Below are 21,985 nucleotides of genomic sequence, written 5' to 3'. Positions count from 1 at the left end.
CTAACCACTACACCACACTGGCTCTCAGAAAGTTTATACAGAAGATAAGTAGCAGACAATGAAAGTTATATGCTGTGGAGTATATCAGTTTATAACCTCCCCAATGTCATTCTTATTAATCTTATTCCATGGTGCACCAAGAACCAATGTGATCTATCTGCTCCCCCTGTCACCGCCGCCAACGCCACCAAAACACATTAAGGTCCCAGTTAAGTCTTTCTAAATTCTAGAGAAATGCAGAAAGCTGTTGTTGATGATGAAGATGATGTTGTTATTGTTGTTGTTGCTACTACTATTACAGTGGTACCTCAGGTTAAGAACTTAATTCTTTCTGGAGGTCCGTTCTTAACCTGAAACTGTTAACCTGAGGTACCACTTTAGCTAATGGGGCCTCCCGCTGCCGCTGCACAATTTCTGTTCTCATCCTGAAGCAAAGTTCTTAACCTGAGGTACTATTTCTGGGTTAGCGGAGTCTGTAACCTGAAGCGTCTGTAACCCGAGGGACCACTGTACTATTATTATTAACAGAGGCAAACATTTCTGATAAGGCATGTTTCCAAAATAGTACTGAATCAGCCTTGCTGATGTGATCCTAAGGAAAGGAAAGCAATAGAAAAGAATAAATGGACAGAAATCTCAAATAGCAATATTCTAAAACCAGTGGGGGACATTTTAACCTCCTAGACACTGTAACTGACCTTAAGGTGCCTATTCTGGAACAAAGGGAACTTCAAAAGGAGACAAAGTGAAACCACCACATTGCAATTCATCAAGACATCCAGTGAATTGAATTAAGAGGATGAATTTTCTAACACTATAGCATTGGTTCTCCAATGCTAGAAAGTCTGCTATCAACAGCTATTTTTCCTTCTTCTTTAATTAACAACTTTCCTGCATTTCCTTTCCTTCTGGTCCTCACCGTTTTACCATCTCCTTTCCCCATCTGCGACTCAGGATAAGCCCATTTCTCCCTCTCACCCACGTCCCAAAACGTGTAAGAATTACAACATCTGAAGTGCTTTACCAGGAATAAGGAACCAGAAAATTACTATTACTGTTACTATTGTTATTATTCATCCTAAGTTCCCAGGGCGGGTTACAACATTTAAAGCACAACAGTACAGGGGGGCAGGGTATTATTGGGTTATTGCTTTTATTTTTATTTTATATACTGTTGGTCTTTTTATGTGATCCGCCCTGAGACCTCTGGGCAGGGTCAGATTTAGGTTTGATGAGACCCTAAGCTATTGAAGGTAATGGGGCACTTTATATGTCCAGCTGTCCTTTGTCAACAACAAATGGTCGCTGTTTTTTGGTGTTGAATATATGCTATATGGTAATTTATGGACCTAATAGGTATCTAAAGCCATTTGCACATAACAAAATATTTACATCATAGGAGCCTAAACAACACAAAACACTGTTGCTGTATGTAGGGTTTTTTTCCCCTTTATTTTTTTTTGGGGGGGGGGGCCAAGAGTGGGGCCCTAAGCTATAGCTTGTTTAGCTTATATGTAAATCCGGCACTGATTGAGTTATTGCTTTTATTTTTATTTTATATACTGTGATCTTTTTATGTGACCCGCCCTGAGACCTCCGGGTATAGGGCGGTATATAAATTCAAACAACAGCGCTACGTTAAAAAGCGAATGCAGCTGGAAAAGCAGAATATCTGTGCGGCGCGATGGGAGTGCTGGAATTGTGTGTGTTTGTGTTGGGCCTATTTAACTGCCTCTTGTTTTGTGTGAGGCGGAGACGCGGCGGCGGCCTTTTGAGGAGGGAAACGGGGCGGAGAGGCCGCGGACTGATGTTGCCGCCGCCGCCGCCGCCGGGGTTGCAGGCGAGGCTCCTCCTCATCTCGGCTGTCGTCGTCTGAGCGCTGTGAAGCAGCGGCGCTGCTCCCGCCACCCGGCGCGAGGCGGAGGCGGAGGATGTCTGGGCTCTTTCCCGCTTCCCCTGACAGGCCGGGGCTCCCCGGCTCGTCCTGAGGCGGCAGGGGGCGGCGCTGCTGGGCCGAGCGAGGCTGGGCCGGGCAGGCTCCTTCCTTCCCTCCCTCCCTCATCCCCCCCACCCCCTTCCCCACCATCACCACCTCCCTGCGCTTCGGAACATGGCGGCGGCGATAACGGTGGCGAGGGAGTGAGAGGAGGGAGCCCCGGCGGCCGCAGGTGAGCAGCAGCGAAGAGGCCGCGGCGGCGGCGGCGCTTCTAAGCGGGGAGGCCGCCTCGGCCTGGAACCTGCCAGCAGCGGGGCTTCGGAGCCGGGCACGGCCTGGCTGCCCAGCGAGGGGTTGGGGAGAGGGGGGCTGTGCTCCCCGCAGCCCAGCAAAGGCCCGGGCCCTCCAGGGGCAGCCGAGCCCATCCTGGCGGAGTGACAGCGAGCGGCCCATAGCGCTGCCTGCCTCACGTATCGTGGGCCCTGACTTTTCCCCTTCCTTGGGGTGATGCCTCCCGACCCCGCGGGCCTGCTGGGTGGGGTGCAGCGCCTCCTTGTCTGGTGGGTGCTGCTCACTCGCTTTAACGGGGTGCTGCTGTTGTTGTTGTGGCCGCTCATTGTTAGAATTATTGTTCCAAAATCCCCCTCCCCCGTTATACGAAGCCTGCTCCTCTATTCCTTCGCCTTGCTCTCTCTTCTCCACACACCCCCCCCCCACCTTCTCTGGAGCATCCTCTGGCACACGAGTCTAATTAATTCATCTGGAATTGGCTGCCATATGACGTGGCGACGGCCAGTGTGTGTGTGTGTGTGTGTGTGTGTGTGGCTAGATCCATGGAGGAAGATAGATCCGGTCGATTTATCGAGGGCTGTTAGTCATGGTAAAATGGAGCCTCTGTGTTTAGAGGCAGTATACCTTTGAAATAACACGTGCTGGGGGAGGAGGGGGGAGAGCATATAAACGGGCAGGATAGCTGCCTTCCTGACCTGCTGAAGGCTTCCTGGAGGCATCTGGCAGGATAGTTGTTGGAAACAGCATGCATGCTGACTACTTTTCCTTATTTAAGAAGACTGCCTTTCTTCTTAAGTTCTGATCCAATGTTTTGATATCTTTCACCCATGCCCTGCCCAGTCCTTCCCTTTTTTCTCTCCTTTACCTGGGAATCCTCCCTTATCGGTCTTTTGGTTCTTCCAAAATTAAAGTTTACAGGAGCCTGTTAAACACACACTTTGGACTAACTCCCCCCCCCCCCCCATATACTTCTCTTCTACTTTATTCCAGAATAACTCTATATTGTGTTGAGACTTGGGTGTTACCTGCACTTTTTCATTTGCTTCACTGTTTCCCCTTGATTGCTTTGAATCTGTAAAAGTGACTGAGATTGTCACATGTGGATATGAGCTCATTTGTGGATTTTATTACCAGATTGGTTTTATTATTGTTGTTTTGAAATGTGTTGAATTATTGATAGACGAACTTAGTCTGAACTTTTTCCATCCTCCCCTATTATTCAGATGTCCTCTCTTAGCAATGTCTCACATTCAGATCCTAAACATAATGTCAGGTGGGGATGTATGTTCTGTTGGAATTTTAATAAAAGAAGTTTAATATATAAAAAGTTCTATATAAAGTATATGGCATCAGGATAGTTTATAGAATTTAGGAAATAGGATAGTGTATTGTGTTATGAACAAATGTGGAATATAAATATATATCATTTGGTCTCTAGTGTATGTATATATTGCTTTGGTTGTCGGTATATATCTGTCATTCTTGCAGTTTTGAAAACCGAATGCACAAATCAACTGAAGGGGTTTCATCTTTCTACTTTGAGTGTAGTTATATGTTACAAGTTACAACTTAAAAAACAAAAAAATATGACAGACATTTTGATAAACTGCCATATTCCCTTCTGGGGAACGGGTTCAAGTTCAAAGTTAACTTTCTAAGCACATTACTAGTCAAATCTCTGAACTAAATGAGACTTGCTTTCCGCAATCATTTTAGGAGTGAGGATGAATTAAATTAAATGCTACCTGCAAAAAGTCCTGTACTGTACTTGTCTGCATACTGCAGTCAGTTGATAGGCTTGCTCTAGCTGTTGCTTTGATTATTGATGCTTGGTCTGTCATGGTGATTGTTCACTCATCAGTAAACTCTAGAATCTTGTCTAGCCTGTCAGAAAAGGATGCATGTAGTCTCTCCTCTAAAGGATTAAAATCTTGGCTAAACACATGTATTCGGGAAAACAAGGAGGGACCTAGCCATCTAAATGAGGCAATTTCATGTTGCTGAAATGGAGGCCATACAGATTATGGTGGCCCAGTTCGCATATTAACTGTAAGCCAAACTATGGCTTAGCAAATGCAAGCAAGCTTGTGGGTACCCAGAACAAAAATCTCATCTACTTCTATCCTCCCCGGGTCCTGCTGCTGCTGTGCTACCCACAGCTAAGCTATGGCCTGACTTAGCATTGTGTGTGAACCTAGGTTTGTCTCACTCCGAAAAACCATGTGCTGTAACCAGTGTTAGAAACTGAGATATGAAAGCTAGGAGCTGGATGGCACCTTAAACCTAGGTTAAGGGCGCAACAACAGAATGTCTAGGCGCGCTCTTTTTATAACAAGAATACAAAGCTGAAAATGAATGAACTGTAGCTAAAATATTGTGTTCATTTTTCACATGGTCTAGTTCTTCTCCTGCCCACCCCCCTAATATTCTTAAGAGGGTCTCTTCTCCAGTCTTCAGAGATTAGCTGAAAGTGGGGAGACAGAAAAGGATCCTCCTTTCCTTCCACACTGCAGTTTTAATCTGAAATCGTGGGCGCAGTACTGTGCCTAGAGCTCAGAAACTGCTTGTGCTGATGAAATTCCCTGTCGCAAAATGCGCCTAGAACAATAGGAGTTTCAAACACTGGCTGTAACCAAGGTTTGATATTGGTTTATCACTCATTGTTTGTTTGGCTCAGCATTACCTGCAAACAAGGAAAATATGTTCAGTAGATTATAACTGAAATGCAAGGATATGCAACATACTACTGAATCATCTTTTGATGTACAGATGCACAGTAGCCAATATGTGACATAGTAAAGATTGTGTTTTGGGAAACATTTGGCACAGAGTAGAAATGTAACATATGTATGTACCAACGCCCCATTTTTTAAAATACTTTTTTTAAGCTAACTAAAAAGCATCCTCAAAAGTCTGCAATTTTGTCTGGAGAATAATCACCCTTTCCCTGCTGGTAATTTTGCCACTTAAAACTGCCCCCCTCCACTGCTTCCCCCTTCCAAATTCTAGATGCCTTTTTATAAGAATAAATGTACACTTGGCCTGAAGGCATGTGATGCAGCTGCCTTGTGAAGCTATGCAGGCCTGGGTCTAGGCAGTGCCTGGAAGGGAGACTGCCTGGGAACCTTATATATGCTGCATTGTGTTATATGTGGAAGAAAGGTGGGGTAATAAATAAATAAAAATGTGCAACTGTCCATTAAGAAAGAGGAAGGAAAATTGTTCTTCTAGTTTACCAGATACAGTACTATAAGAAATAGTTTTAAATAAAGACCAGTTTAAGATAGGCATTAGCAAAAGCTACTTAAAGGTCTATCAACTCTAGAATAATTGTGAAATTGTCATCCCTTGGAGGTTTCAAAGAAAAGATGTGGTTTTACCTGTGGGTAATTTTTCTGAAGAAAAGTGTTTGGGCTTAAGCTTTTCTAGAATATGGAAATGTTACCCCTCTATCCGCGGTACTTGGAAACTGACCAATTTTACTTATGGCAAGAAAGTTGAGTTATGCCTAGCGGCGTTGATTTTAAAATACAGTTGACTCACATCTTGCACACGTTTAACTTGCGTGATTGCAGCTTTATATGCTTGGCAACTGGCCAGCTGAAAATGCATCCAAGGCGGATAGCTTAAAAACTAAAGGGCTTTTAAAATTCTCAAACTTGCTTACCGGGCTGTGGTAGGCTCTTGCAAGATATTGGACAGCCCCACAAGATCTCACAAGAGCCTCCAGAGTCTTGCCATTGGTTTCAGCTCAGTGGCAAAAAGACGAAAGTGATGCGGCAAACAGAAGTATGGAGGAGCTCCTTGAAGGAAGCTTCTGTTGGAAAGTGCAATTGAAATATGCTTCTTGTAAAATGAAACTTTGTCTTGGTATTTTATTGCAAATATACCATTATACATGGTATGGAAGAAGTGCATAGCGAGAACCTTTTGTTCCTTGCTCGTAACAGGGGAATTGGTAGTCAGTCGCCCAATGAAATTGATTGGCAATAGGTTCAAGTGAGTAGTAACCAGGTTGGGCCAATGGAGGGGGTAGGCCCCAGTTGAAATCCTGGTTGGAATTCCACCAACCCACCTCCTGTGACTGCTATCCACAATGGGAGGAAAGCTTACATTGGTACCAATGGGAGCAGGTATGAAGGTGCAATTCTAAAAAAAAACTAAAAAAAAACCAACTAAAAAAACCCCTCTTCTCTTACCACAGTTCTGATTCAGCTTAGCTTCCCCCGAACTGGCTGTTGGCTTGTTTCCTCTAGCAAAAGGACACACAAGGGCAAACAATAAATGTTGCATGGTGCATCTATTTTGGCCCTGTATTCTATAGTTCACAAGCCAAGTTCAAAAAATGTAAATGTATCACTTTACAATGTGCTGCCACTTGTGCCTTAGGGGTAGTTTTGCCTTTGATCTGCTGACTAGAGCAATATAGCACCACCAGAGAGAGTGGATGGGTGTGAGAGAGAGACATTTTATCCCATGGCCACTTACAGTGCCTATGCCACTTATGGAACTCAGCCCTCAAGCTTCCCACTCTTACCCAGAAAGGGAAGCTGAAAGAAATATTAGATTGACTTGTTAAAAGCAAGGCTGTTGTAATGGTATATTTGACTATCAATTGTTTTTTGTCTCTTTGTATCATAGGAAGTAGATGTGATTTCCTCTTTCAAGATCAGCCATTTGAGATGCTGGTGAAGGCCACCTTTCTGGTTTGTATATATCCTTATGATGGACTTTGCAGAGGTGCTTAGTGCTTTGGGAGTACCTTCTTCCTTATATTCTTCCTCTTTGAGTTCTAGGAGGGAAAACCTATTGGCATTCTCATAATCTATTAGTGTTGTGGCCGGCACTGAAAAATTGTTTTCATTGGTGGCCTCCAAACTATGAAATCAGTTGCTAAATTCAGCATAACAGATTCAGGAGATTGGCCCTTTTAAAACAAGTTGCCAAGATCTTTCTCTTTTGGCAAGCCTTTTATAACTGCAGTGTTGTTTCAGCGTCACCTCTCTGTTTTTCATCTGCAACTTTTATAATGCCCCACTACTATTTCTGTAATTTTAAAAGTTCTTTGTTTTTCTTTATTTGTAACCTGCATTGAGAACAATTGTTGAAAAATGGCTCCATAATCTCCATAATCAGAGTGAGAATTTTCACAATTGTCATTTTATTGTTCTTGTTTGATAAGGGAACATGGGGAAACACTTTTCTTCATCGCAGAACAAGGCAAAGTTGTAAGACCTGTTCTCACAGGATATTTATAACTGTGCAACAGTATATGCAGGAGAGGCAGTATATCAACTTTAGAACTTAGTGACTTTTAACTCTTAATTATTTCTACAGTATTACTGAAAATGGTCAGTGATCATGGTGCCTGTTAGACATCAGAATAATAAATTTGCACAAACCCTCTGAGGTTACTCCCTCTACTTTGCTAAAGTTGGCACTTCGACATTCACCCAAATGTTGGCTCCTGCTCTAGTTTGCTCTTGCATCTACAGCAGCAAAGCAGTCCAGAATCCTTTCATGCTGTGGTTTTTCTGGCATGTCACTGTAACCATGCAAGTATATGTGGCTGTTAGCTCTTCTCCCATTCAAAAATACAGTCTGTTCTATGGTTGGAACATCTGACACTGTGCCAGATACTACAAGAGACTCCTACTCCTTTGTTATAACACTATGTGAGGAACTACTCCAGTTTATAAATTGCTGGAAATGTTTGCTGCTCTCCTGTTGAACATGCTGAGAGCATAGTGTAGCGTTCTTCCCAGAGTGTTAATGATGCCTTCAGTGTTTAGAAGGATGTAAATAAATGTTTGGGGAGGTGGGGGTTAAAGAGTTGATCCTGTGAGTACACATACCAATTGCTGATGTAGGAAACCAGTTCTCTTAGAAGCTTCTTAGTCCTATGATTTATGCTTGGTCTCTCACAGTATATTCCAGGACATTAAAGATAAGACTTTTAGAGATAAGCCAAGAACTTCCTTCATATGCCTTGTAATCATCTTCAGCTGACTTACAGGTCTAGGATCCTTCTTTTGCCTGTATAGTCAGAAATGTCTCCCCTCTTTGCAGTAGCTTAGGCCTATCTCCTGCCATCTCCTGCTTAGCAGGCTTGATTCCAGCTTGAAGAACACGCAGCCAGGTGACTTCTCAGTAGACAGGGAACTTATGCTCCCTGGTCACTGCCTCCTGGCATTTCTGTTAGCTCAGATCCTTTCTGGGCTGACTGCCAGAAGGTCTTTGCCCTGTTCTGCCCTTCCAGTATCCCCTGCTGTTTTGCTCTTTTAAGAGGAGGCCAGTAGCCAGAAGAGCTTAGTGGAAGGTAAATATTCCCTGCAGTAAAGATGGGTTGCCTGCAATATAGAGGGGTGTTTACTATGGGACTTGGTCTCTATGTACACATTCTGCTTATTTTTTGGGAAAACTGTAAGAACACTTGAGGAAGGTGAGGTGGGGCAGGGGTGTTTTGGCCAAAGGCTAGAATCAGGAGTAGTTTTTGAGAGCGGTAACACTTTCTATATTATATCCACACTATAGTTATCTCATGGTTACCTCTTGCAAAGCAGGTTTTTCAAACAACACAAAAGTAAAATGATTGCACATGTTTAAGTTGCAAGCCCTCTTTCAAATCATTTTCATCTCTCGCTGGGGGGAAACAACTGTTCTCCTGCCACAATTAATTTTAATTTAGTACAAGATAACTTTACGATTAGTTAGCATTCTGTTCATTTTAATTTTAAAAAATTGGCGGTTCCACACTAGGACCTTGCCTGGGATGGGAGTAAGTCCTCTGGGACTTAGCATGACTTTTATTTTTGAATAAATTAGCACAGCAGCAGGTTGTAAATGTCTCTAACAAAGATCAACTGAGTGGGCACAAAATATTTTGCGTAATAAAACCCAAATGGCTGGTGACTATAATTGTCATCGCTTTATTTATTTTTTTCTCCTAATTATTATAACTATCAGGTCTGTTTGCTTCTTAAACAAAGGCCAAGAGCAAAACCTTTCTTGGGATCAAATATAAAAAAGCAGACATAGGATGTTCTTCTGAATTTATTATGCTATCAATTATACCTGTAAACTTAAAAGTTTTATGTTTATTGTGAAAGCAGTTGTTGAAGTAAACTGTCAGCATTTCATTAGTGAGTTGGTCCTTTGCCTGTTTCATAAAGTTGTCAGTTTATTTTTATTACACACCTTGAAGTCTCGCTGGAAATCATGCAAATCTCAACTTTTTGTTGCAAAGCTGCATTTCTGGCACTCATAACTTGAAAGCATTATTGCAATGAACTCAACTCTTAGAAAACGAGGGAGTTACAGTATATTACAATAATGATTTATTTTTAACAGAATAAATTATTTTTAAGTTGGCCACAATATTTTTGAGATATGAGTTGGTTAGAAAACATAATCACTCTGGATATGCCATCCCCCTCTTCTAACTAAAAGGAGCCTTGTGGTTTCCCACAGGCCAAAGGACCTGGGGTAAAACAGCTATCTGCGGTCTCCACTTTCTAAATCCATCTGTCCAGATACTAATGGAACCAATGAAGAGTGGTATTGCATGTTCCCATCAAAGCCAGGAAACCCAGAAGGGCACCATGGCTGATGGTATCAAAAGATCTCGAAGTATAGTAGAGTAGCAGTTCTCGATCCATCTCTTGGCACAGATAATCCATTAGGATAACCTTTGCACTTTCTGTTCCAAAACCCGGCCCGAAAGCAGACTATAATGGATCTGAATCAGGTTAATTTAGGAAATCATGGAGCTGAGATTACTTATTTTCCTGTATATTGGTTGCGAAAAAGTCATGAAGTTCCTAAGAGGCTGTAATATTTCATCTCTTTTCCCCCCTAGATAAATTCAGATTAGAAAAGCGGAGCCAGTTCCAGAGTGAGGACCTGTAAGAGGCAATATAATGCGGAAACCAAGCCCTCAGAAAGGTAAGCAGTAATCCTCAAACAAGGAAAGCCCATGTAACTGGTTTATTGATATATCCTTAAATATATTAATGGGGCCAGATATGAAAGCTATAGGTGCTTTTTCAACCACCTGGACAAGCAAAATTATGGACAACATTTGGAAACTGGGTCCATAAAACTACCTCAGATTTCTGTGGAGAAATAAAATTAACAGACGTGCATATTCCATTTTGTTTTCTTCTTTCACACCAACAGATCTATACATAAATTCATCCTTTTTCTTTCTTTTGTGAGTGTGTTCAGGGCTGCTTCAGACAAGACAGAATTTATTACACCGTGATTCATTATGCATGATGAATGCATGTGTATGTCTCAGTGCAGTGGGGCCCACTCCGAAGTAAATCTCCAAGGGATTTTCAACTTTATTGTGAAAGACCCTTCAAATATGGAATATGTAACAAATGTCTATCTTCCCAAAGAATATTCACAGCATAGGCTGGGCAGATCTCATTGCCAAAAGCCTTATTTCTACATTTATAATGGAACATTTCATTCAGATGTTAGCACAACCTCTCAGCCATCTTTGTCGTCCCCATGTGATGAGTTGTTTTTCTTCAGATGCGTACAGATATCTTCAAAACCAAACTTTTGTACATGATGATAAACAAGTATGACACAGTTTGGTAACCTGACATTAGGAGCTGGGGATGCATTCACAATGAACTATCATTACACTGAGACTTGAGTAATACACAGGTGAAGGAGAAAGGTTACCTTGAATTCTTACCGAACTTTTTGCACTTTTCATTTTCGTTATCTGAATAGTTCTTTTGAGCTGCAAATGGAGCAGTTCTCAGTGAGCAGGTAGTATGCACACAGCATACAGCCCCTTCCAAGATTTAGGTGTGTATAGTATGAGTGGGGAACCTTTTTAGCTGCATGGGCCAATTCCTTATCAGGATCACCCTGGTGGACCAAATTTGGCAAGTGGGTAGGGCCTCCCACTTGTCAGCCACCTGACATCATGTGTAAGGTACTTGAAGCTGGGACCTCAAAGCGCCTTGCAAAGTGCTGCCAAAGGGGAGGGTTTCTTCCCTCATCTTAGCCAGGGGTTGAATGGAATCCCCTGCTAAAACATTGATAGAAAAAGTCTATCAGATTTCAGAATAGGATCCTGATGCACACCTGTCCCTGAATCAGATAAGGGGGGGGGCTCAGAATCTCCCATTAAAGGGTGAGTGTTCCCATCATTTTAGCATGGGATCCCATGCAAGTTTGCATAGAAACCTTTGCGAAAACAATGAGGAGAAACTCTTAGCAGGGGATTGTAATGCCAACCCCTTCCTGAATCAGGTAGGGATTTGCATGGAATCCTGCGAAAGTGAACAGGATTTAACCTCCTCATCAACTAATGAGCAGGCTTATAATCTGCTCAGATTGGATGCACAGTGCTGGGAACAGGGACACCCTGCTAGCACAGGATTTAACCCCACCCTTGTGCCTATCAGGTGACCACATTAGTGATGGCAGTGGTGGGTGAGTGCGATTTGAGTAAAAAAGCGTATCGGGACAACTTGTACTCCCTGGAGAGGACTCAGTCTTTTGTAAACATACTCCCATAGACCTCAGAAGCACTTAATGAGCAATTTTAATCCTGATTGTGGGGCAGAGCAGGGGATTAACTAGCACATCCTTGGCATGGGTGGAAGGTGGAGGCACTACTTTCTGATTTTCTGATCCACAGCTGTTGGCACCCCACCTTTCAATACTCCCTTTCCACTGGCTGCCTCTTGCAGGAGAATACCTGGCAGTACCTTGCCATCTGAGTGGGCAAATTGGGTCTGCACTGTGGCTGAGCTCCCTCTTCAGCACCACCAGCCCCAGCAAACCCCAGTGTCACTCCTCCTCTCCAGTGGAGACTTAACAGAGGAGAGACTATACAGTATCCTCATCCACCCCAGGAGGGTTTGGATTGCACTGCTCACCGGTATATATCTAAGGAAGTGATGGCTTGGTCAAGCTTAAGTTGGGCAGGGGTTTGCCTTCTATGTAAGTTTATTTTGTATGCTGCCTTGGCCACTGACGTTGCTATGTCGTTGTAGCTGATACTGCACTTAGTTTGACTATGTTGCTTCGTGGTAGGAAGTGTTTTGGCTTCCATCAGCATAGACTCCACTTTTCTGCACACACAAATGAACTTTCTGCCCATAATTACTTTTTAAGGGAGCCTAGCTTGCCATTCTGTTTACAGCTAGGCCAGCTGAAGGAAGCTCTTCTGAGCCTGTGTTGCTGCTTTGGCACCATCTGCTTATACTCCCAGCATGGTGCAAGCCGGTGCTGTGTTGGCAGATGCATCCTTCCCTTTAATGAGGCATGAAACCAACAACCAGCCTACCTCATGGCACTTTTCTCTAGTGACTATAATATTTTCTCCGACTGCAAGGCAAATTGTGATTGTGTCTGTGGCATATGCATTTAAGGCAGATTTTTCTTTGCAGCTGAATTAGCCTTTTTCTCCCTGACTCTGAGCAGTTGACTAGCAATTTTGACATAAAGGAGAGAAGGGAAAAAATCCAGCTAAGAAGGTAGTATCTGGTTCTGCTTTCTATTCATATATGCCATACAAAGTGCAAGGGTTGTTCCAAGAAATTCCTTGTCTGCTTTACGGTGCTGTTACTCCTTCTCTCTCCGCCACCCCACTTCTTTCAGATTGTTTTTGCACCTCTAGTTGTTCATCTTGCAGAAGTTAGTCCCTCTCTAGCACCACTTGTCCTTTTAATAGTGTGAAAGTAAATGGAGGAAAACAGAAGCCCATTTGAGCATGCTGAGAGGCAGCTGGAGAACTTGATAATAGTGATGCTGGTTGATTAGTCTGCAGCGTGGTTGTCTGGTCTTTGATTTCAGCCTTCTGTTCAGCTGATTATTTTCTTCATGGAATCTGTATCCTCCAGCCACTGCTACCATTGTGACCTCTGGTTATGAATATTATGCAATATGCTTCAAAAGCAGCACCTGTGCTTTTAGCCAGGCCGTTTCCTGTCAGTGTAATTGGCTTTCTAGAAAGCAGTTGAAGGTGTATTTGTTTTCTCTAATGGAATTATTTTAGCAGTATCTGTCATACACTTCCTGAGTGTCTTAAGCTCCCTGTTTTTCTCCTTTTTTTCATCTATTGGACCCTAACAGAGCTTTGTCTATATAAAAATTTGATGAAAAATTAGATTCCACTCTCTAAGGAATCCTAAGGTAAAGGTAAAGGTACCCCTGCCCGTACGGGCCAGTCTTGACAGACTCTAGGGTTGTGCGCTCATCTCACTCTAGAGGCCGGGAGCCAGCGCTGTCCACAGACACTTCCGGGTCACGTGGCCAGCATGACGAAGCTGCTCCGGCGACCGGCACCAGAGCAGCACACGGAAACGCCGTTTAGCTTCCCGCTATAAAGCGGTACCTATTTATCTACTTGCACTTAAGGGTGCTTTCGAACTGCTAGGTGGGCAGGAGCTGGAACCGAACGACGGGAGCTCACCCCGCCGCGGGGATTCGAACCGCCGACCATGCGATTGGCAAGTCCTAGGCGCTGAGGTTTTACCCACAGCGCCACCCGCGTCCCCCTAAGGAATCCTAGAGAGTGTTTAATAATAATAATAATAATAATAATAATAATAATAATAATAAATTTTATTTATATCCCGCCCTCCCCAGCCGAAGCCGGGCTCAGGGCGGCTAACAACAATCAAATAATCCAACATTCTAAAAACATTTCATTATAAAAATTCATTAAAATCAAATTGATGGCAACCGTTAAGCAAAATTCTGTGCAGATTGCCAGAGGAGGGAGTCAGGCTGCGCCCTGACCAAAGGCCTGGTGAAACAGCTCTGTCTTGCAGGCCCTGCGGAAAGATGTCAGGTCCCGCAGGGCCCTAGTCCCTTGTGACATAGCGTTCCACCAGATTGGAGCCGCAGCCGAGAAAGCCCTGGCTCTAGTTGAGGCCAGCCTAACCTCTCTGTGGCCTGGGACCTTCAGGATGTTTTTATTTAGCAATCCTATTTGTGTTTACTCTGAAGTAAGTCCTATTGACTTAGGAGTGAGGAGATGGACTAACAAGCATCATTAAGGCATGCTCATGTAAAGATTTATTTATATGCATTTTTAATAATTATGGCCCCTGGCCCCACAACTTACATTTCTACCATATAAATATCAGAATCACTTTTGAATTATTTCTTGTTTCTTTAGAAAAGGAACTTCTCCCCACAACCCTTTGGGCCAAAACAAATGTTGTTTGTCATTATGCGGTTTATTTATATATTTATTACATTCATATACCACCGTTATCTTCCAAAGATCTCAAGGTGATGTACATAGTTCTCCTGCACCCCATTTCATCCTCACAACAACTCTGTGAGGTAGGTTAGGCTAAGAGATGGTGACTAGCCCAAGGTCACCCAGTGAGCTTCATGGCTGAGTGGGGATTCGAACCCTGGTCTCCCAGGTTGACTTTTATTTTTTAAAAAAACAGCTAGTGTGGTTAGAGAGTGAGCTGGTTTGGGAACATGGCATGGGAAGAGGGGCTAAGTCAGGGGTCTGCAACCTTTAAGACAAAAAGAGCCACTTGGACCCGTTTCCGAAGAAAAAAAAACTGGGAGCCGCAAAACTCGTCATTATAAAAATAACTTTTTTGTCACTTTTTTATTATTTCTTTGTTTGACCCCTCAGAATTACTCCTCCTCATAGAAATAAACGTTAAAATAACAAGCTACCTTTTGTGTGTGTGTGTTCTTCACTCCCCTTCAAAACAGTGACCAGCGTACATGCCCCCTTTCAATGCAGTGACCAGCGTACGTGCCCCTTACAATGTAGCGGGCGCGCGGGCGGGAAGGTGACGTCGGGATGGTGCGTGACTAACGCACGCACCGCCCCCATGCGACGTCACAGCCTGTACAGCGCCCGCCACAGTGGGGAGTGTCGGGGCACACAATGCGCCTCCTCCCCTCGCGAGTATCCGCCCCGGAGCCGCGGCAAAGGTGTAAAAGAGCCACATGCGGCTCCGGAGCCGCGGGTTGCAGACCCCTGGGCTAAGTTATTGTCCCTGACATGGTGCTGATAGTAATTGCCTTCCCCACTATATCTGCTGTTCATAGTGGGGGGAAAACATCCATTGGTGCCAGTAGCAGACCTGGTGGGGTTTGTCCCCCCTGGCCGCCCCCGCCCCCCACTACTTGTTGAAGAAAAATCAGCTTCACAAGGGAATATCATATGGCAAATATTGCTTCCACTTTGGCCCTCATTTACTGCTTAGTGCAGGAGTGGGGAACCTTAACCCAGGGGCCCATTGCAGTTTCTAGGCCTGTCTCTGTTTGGTCCTTGGGACTTTTCCCAGGCCGCACACCCTCCCACAGGTCACACACTCCTTGAATGCCTTTGCTGGTTGGAATGTGTCCTTGAATTGTGATAACTCTTCTTGTTTGCCTGGAAGAAGGATGGAGGGGGATGTATTTGTGTAGAAATCTCTGACTTTTGTATGGCTGGAATGTAACCCTAAAAGTCCCATCCATTGCTCTGCTCATTATTGCATCTGACCCCAGACACCACTGGTATGCGGCACTCAGAAGGTTGCCCATGAAAGAATGTGGCCCTCAGGCTCAGATAAAAGCGGGGAATGAAAATAACTTGATAGTGCTATTCACTAATGTGTGCTGTATATTTTGTATTAACAAGGTTGGAGGATATGTGATAAATGTGGTAGTCTTTAAGGTGTCTCAACTGTTTATAAGGAAAACAGTTGAAATAGAAGCTGTTTTTCCAATTTTATCCCCCCCCCCCACATTCCCCCTGATTTTGCAACACCATTACTAGCATTTCAAGCACTTTTTCATGTTTCTAGATGACAGTCAGTTTCCACAACTCTCCTGGCAATCCAGTTTGCTATTTGGCTCACAATGAATCTTCTGTTAATGTTTCAGCGTCTTCATCAAGTGCTCAGAAGTTTGTGTTGGCTATATTGAGTGATCAAGGCCTCACTTGTGATTTTGTTGTTGTCCCCCATGATAAATTACTTAAGTCTCCTGGACCCCAAAATTCTCTTAATTCTGTTCTCTCCCCACCCCCTGACACAGCACTCTCTTATTTCCATGTGAATTACCAGAGGCTGCACAGGGAGGAGGAGTGTAGGATTACAAACTAGATACAGCAAAGTGGCATCCTGTTTTCATCAGCTTGCATCCTGTCACATCAGAAGGATTGTGACTTGGCCATTTGGACATGGGCATGGAGCTTTTTCTTCAGTTCTCAGCAGTGTCTTTGCTGTGTTTTGCAGCTGGCAGAGATCAGACAAATAAGCAGAGACTAAGGAAAATAAATTTTCCCACCGACTGTTGTGACCTTTGTGGAAAAGGGCAGATCTCCTAATTTGAGGTTGGCCTCTGAAACTCAATATTTTAAACATCTCATTATATGTTAGCATGCAGTTGGTTTCATTTTACTTCTAGCATAATTAGTTTGAAGGGAATTTTGGTCCAAACAGTGACACTTATACATTGAAGGGTAAATCTGCTTGCGGTTGGCCAAGAAACAGTAGGCAACATGGAGCATAATTTCTTGCTGATGAAGGAAAAGCTCTTTGTGAGGTTATTCTCTCTCTTTGGTCTTAGCAATAGACTGGAAAGATGGCAAAAAGCACAAGTATGGGCGCTTGTCAGAACCTCCGTCTCAGTACCAAGGTATGAATCAGATCCACATTCTTTTCTGTTCCCCTTTGTTAGAAGAGCAGCTAGTGAGTTTTCTGCTGACCACAAAAGAGAAGGAATATAGAGAAGGTAATATAAACTTTTAATGGGCCATGTGAAGCTGTCATATATTGAGTCAGATCATTGGTCTTTCTCGCCTCAAGGTCTCAGGCAGCGCTCTTCCCTAATCCATTTCCCCGCAATCTTTTAAATAGAGATGCCAAGGATTCAGTCAGAGCAAATACCCAGCCAATGAGCTATTACTCCTAAATCAATCCAAGTTGAAGGAGGGCTATCAGCTTTTTAGTCCTAAAGAGATTTGCACAGAGCAGCTGCTTCTATTTGATAATTCTGTATCTGTTTGCATCTTCTTTATTAGCATACCTGATTATGCTGTAATTGCAGTGGAGCCCTTTTCTGCAAATAGTTTGTGAAAATGCATAGTATTCATGCAGCACAGGTACATAGGACTGGTTCACACATACATATATGTCTCTGGTTGACTTCGAACTGAACATACAGAGTAACTCCATCAAGAAGCAGTGTGTCTGAAGTGATACAAAATAGTTGAGACTTGATGGATTTAGGATAGCTTGTTCACATGTGGAGGTCTCCATTTGATGTTGCAGTTATCATGTGGGACATGGCATATGTGAACCAGCCTAAAGAGGGGTTTTCTTTGGTTGCTCCGCAACAACATGGAATCTTGCTGTCCAAGATCATCATCAATGTCTGGCATCCAAGGCATTGAAACACACACAGTTCAAAACCTAGATTTCCGTGAATATCAGCAGCGGAATCCCTCAGTGACAAAAGGCTAACTTGTGGCTAACTTTGAAGACACAGACAAGTCAAAGAGCTCCTAATTAATTTGCTGGTTATCGTGGCTTCACTCTGCTTTGTCCAAAGGCAGTAGTTCTGTCACGGTGGGACCTTTTCCAGTATAATCACTGTGGTGTGTTTTTGCTACCACTGTACCTCTGCATGCATGCTGCCTTTCTGTATAAATGTGATTAAACTTAATGAGTTACACTTCAGTGTTTCTGTGCTCAAACTCCTATGAGGATTCACAATCTTTCAATCCCATGCAAGAGCATGATATGGCCTACAGCTTGTGCAGAATGTGTGGCTTCTGAGGAAATAAAGGCAGCAGCAAAAAACATCAACTGACAGGAATAAAAGCACCAACAAAAATCAGTTTAAAGGTACCAGGTGAACAGGCCTAAAGACCACATGATTAGCAAGTTAAAATGGCTGCACCAGCCGTGCCAATTATCCTAATTGGCTTTGCCAGTGTGCCATCCCACTGCCATGATAAAGAATTAGTATTTTGTTCCTTTATTTCTCTGGTAATTATCAACAGAGGGGATTGTTATTGCCTGGTGAAAATCTAGTTTGCCTGAATGAGTTATAATATTGAGTTATAAATTGCCTCAAATCTAGGTGCTTTCCAAAAATTAAAAGCATGAGTCATCCTCAGCCTGCAGTCTTACAATCTCTTGAGATAAGAAGGGTGATAAATAAGGCAGAAAATGAAGTTGAAGGAAGAAATGGAGGGAAATCACTAGCTTATCTTGTACAGGCAATCTTTTTGGCTAACAACTCACAGTTAATGCCAACCTGGGACACTCTTGGATCAGTGAATAACAGAGTAAAGTTTAGCAAATGCAAACCCATTATCACTGAGTGCGGAAGAAAGCCCTTGACTTTTTAAAAATCAAATTAGTTGGTTAGCAGGTGATTTGAAAGACCTCTGCTTGAGATCCCAGAGAACTGTTGCCAGGCAGAGTAGACAGTACTAGACTATATAGATCACGGGTTGTCAACCAGGTCCCTACCGCCCACTAGTGGGCGTTTCAGGATTCTAGGTGGGCAGTAGGGGGTTCTACGGTACAAACTGAATCCTCCTTCCATCGAGCACTGGTGGCCGGTAAGGAAATTTCACCATCAAGAAAGATGCAGTAGTGGGCGGTAGGTATAAAAAGGTTGACTACCCCTGATATAGATAGACAAATGGTCTGACCTGTTATAAAGTAGCTTCCTTTCCTGTGTATCGGCTGTTCTGCATAGTGAGTCACTGTAACATTAATGTACAATTGGTTTCTTCCATTAAATTAACTTTGCTCTCATCTCATAGTATGCCACCCTCCATGTGGCTCAGTGTGAACAAGTCCTCAGGAAAAAGGGGACTTACAGAGGTACCTCGGGTTACATACGCTTCAGGTTACATACACTTCAGGTTACAGACTCCGCTAACCCAGAAATAGTGCTTCAGGTTAAGAACTTTGCTTCAGGATGAGAACAGAAATTGTGCTCCGGAGGCATGGCAGCAACAGGAGGCCCCATTAGCTAAAGTGGTCTTCAGGTTAAGAACAGTTTCATGTTAAGTACGGACCTCTGGTACGAATTAAGTACTTAACCCGAGGTACCACTGTATACAAAATAAGATGGACAGTTTATCAAAATACCATGAGGCTACCACATGAAACAAAATAGCATTCTGCTAATTGTTTAGTAGGTTAAAACAGGTTTTCTGCATTGTAAAGACATGTTCTAGTTGTACTGTGGTGCTCCATGCCAGAGATGGGCCATTACTAAATGTGAAAAAGTAAAAGGGATTTGTTTCTTTGGTTTCTTTACCTAGGAATTGCTGGCAGGTGAAATGTGTGCATACCATATTTTTTGCTCTATAAGACTCACTTTTTCCCTCCTAAAAAGTAAGGGGAAATGTGTGTGCGTCTTATGGAGCGAATACAGGCTGTGCAGCTATCCCAGAAGCCAGAACAGCAAGAGGGATTGCTGCTTTCACTGCGCAGCGATCCCTCTTGCTGTTCTGGCTTCTGAGATTCTGAATTTTTTTTTCTTTTTTTCCTCCTCCAAAAGCTAGGTGCGTCTTGTGGTCTGGTGCGTCTTATAGAGCGAAAAATACGGTAATCTGTCTACAGTAGTGTGGCATGTGCAAGCAGTTTAAAAAGCTATTATGCCACTTGCAGGCCAGTTACTGTGTAAGATACATAGATAAAGGCTGCAATCTTGAATATTCTCTCTTGAAAGATAGGACCCTAAATTGGTAGACTTCACTTTTTACAAAATATGTTTAGGATTGCATGTAAGAATCCTAGCATTTAAAATAAAAAAGAAAGGATCCCCCTACGACTCTGTACTATATTTGTTCTGTTACATCTGAATAACCAAGAAGACCTCTGTTTTCACTGTATTGGGCAATAAAAAGGGAAGACTTTAGAGAGGTGCTGCTCAAACTAGCAGCTAGTTGTGTGTGTCAAGTTTGCTCCCTCTCAATCCTTAACATCTAGTTGCTGTGTTCACTGTTCTGACATCTGCGTGGCATTCATTTCCTTGACACTGGCTGCAGCAGCCAATGATATATGGAGGTTGTTTGGATGATGCCAGGGCCCTGAGTAAGTTATGAACAATTTGGACTTCACTTTAAAAAGTAGAAAAGGGAAGGAATTTGTCCGTGGTTGCTATTTTGGACTGGAGTATCCTGTTCCTTATAACATGTAGCTATGCCCTCTCCAGCTTGGCTGACTGACTTTGTCAGCTACTAAGTGTATGAGTCATCTTGAGGTCTCTTTGGCTTCTTAAGGCATGGAGAAAACCTTAAGAATGTTGAGAGAATAATGTAAAAGTGCTGCATGCAGTTCTACAACTGAAGCAAATGAACCATACTGTATGGCAGCTGCTGTGTGTGTGCCTGTGGGAGACGGAGCAAGATATAACTGCAGCTATATCACTGGTCTTCAATTGGGGGATTGAAACCCACTAGTGGGTTGTGTCCTGATCCAAGCTAGATCACAACAGGAGTGCTAGCGCCATGGTAAAAGATGCTTGTTTGAGTTAAAAGTGCGTCCTGGGTCTGAAAAGCTTGAAGATACCTGCAGTACATGAATAGATACATAGACCAAGATTCAGGTACAAAGCTTTTGCGGTTGACTTTAGACTTAATTTAAGTTTCTCTACCACAATTGGTAATTCTGTACTCTCAGCCCAAACAATTCATTGTGATCTTTTGAACTTGAAATTGTTATCATTGTGCAATTCATTTTGATCAGCTCCTCTGCCTAATAGCTAATACATTTATAGGTATTTCATTAAGGTTCTTATAAAGACTGGTCACTTTCCAGAATTATTCTCAAAAGTTCCATTGCAGTCTTTTTTTTCTTCTCCTTTACACAGGTCACTTTGCCTGGGATAGATACTTGAAAGAGACATGCTCCATCCCTGCTCCTGCCCATTGCTTCAAGCAGGTAATGGAGCATTCCATGTTGTAAAAGAGTTGGGATGAAGGGGGCAGCTTCTAGACAGCTCATGGACAAGTGTGGAATAAATTCCTGTGCCTTCTCTTTGTGGGGGAAGAGCAACCGATGCAGGTACCCGGTTGTAAAATATATAACAGAACAGAGCTTTTTAAATAAAGGTGCAGTCACATGACCTTTAAGGTTGGTGAAAGGCTCAGGAACCTTTGTTCACAGGTAGGTTTGAACAGGAACATTAGATTTCTCCCTGCTTGGACTATGTATGTATCTGGATCATTGCATGTGCTGACATTAGTTTCCTTTAGGTCTAAAGTTACAATGAACGTTTGTTGTAGTTCCTTGAGTTATGAGATGATTGTTTGGGCATCATCTTTGGCTACAATTTTAAAATGCTTTCTAATGAAAGTGTCTGCCTTATAGGTGAAGCCTAGACAAAAATATGTGAATTTTGAAGGTAGTGCCTGGGTTTGATTTACTAGCAAATTGGGTTGGTAGGAAATGGAGGCCCAAGAGTACAGTAGGACTCCAAGCCAAGGTTTAAGTATTGTTGAATGCAGACTATCCCAAGTTTGATCCTTGACATGTCCAATTAAATTGGATTAATTTGGAGATAATTTGAAAGAACTCTGTCTGATAGCCAGGTGTGTCAGCTTACCCACGCGATTTAGGGGGCTGGCAACGTGCTGACACCACTAGTGTTTGAGGTGCTGATGTGCTGTGCGCACACCACACAGCTTGCGCAAGTGATGCAAAATATTGATGGGACCAGCCCCCTCCTTGAAAATTTCAGGGGGACCTTGTCCCGTCTGCCCCTTCTAGATGTTGATAGCCCAAA

At 43.1% G+C, this 21,985-nt stretch overlaps 1 protein-coding gene across 6 annotated transcripts in view; it reads left to right on the top strand.

Moving 5' to 3' along the window:
• Positions 1-1,746: 1,746 nt before the first annotated feature.
• Positions 1,747-21,985, top strand: part of SCMH1 (Scm polycomb group protein homolog 1) — a 46,899-nt gene continuing 26,660 nt past the window's right edge. The window contains exons 1-5 of one of the 6 annotated variants that reach the window (XM_081015416.1): positions 1,747-2,168; positions 6,869-6,933; positions 10,086-10,171; positions 16,799-16,867; positions 21,071-21,141. In XM_081015416.1, coding sequence (XP_080871542.1) covers positions 10,147-10,171; positions 16,799-16,867; positions 21,071-21,141 — 165 coding nt within the window. In that variant the 5' untranslated portion in view covers positions 1,747-2,168; positions 6,869-6,933; positions 10,086-10,146. Of the gene's footprint in view, positions 2,169-6,868; positions 6,934-10,085; positions 10,172-16,798; positions 16,868-21,070; positions 21,265-21,985 lie in introns of those variants that run through there. The other 5 variants (XM_081015420.1, XM_081015417.1, XM_081015418.1 and 2 more) reach the window with 5 other exon arrangements.

Source organism: Podarcis pityusensis, assembly GCF_964106645.2.
Source record: "Podarcis pityusensis genome assembly, chromosome: 8".
NCBI classification, from domain to species: Eukaryota; Metazoa; Chordata; class Lepidosauria; order Squamata; family Lacertidae; genus Podarcis; species Podarcis pityusensis.
The sequence above is the reverse complement of the archived record's forward strand: the minus strand, read 5'-3'. Positions and strand labels throughout refer to the sequence as shown.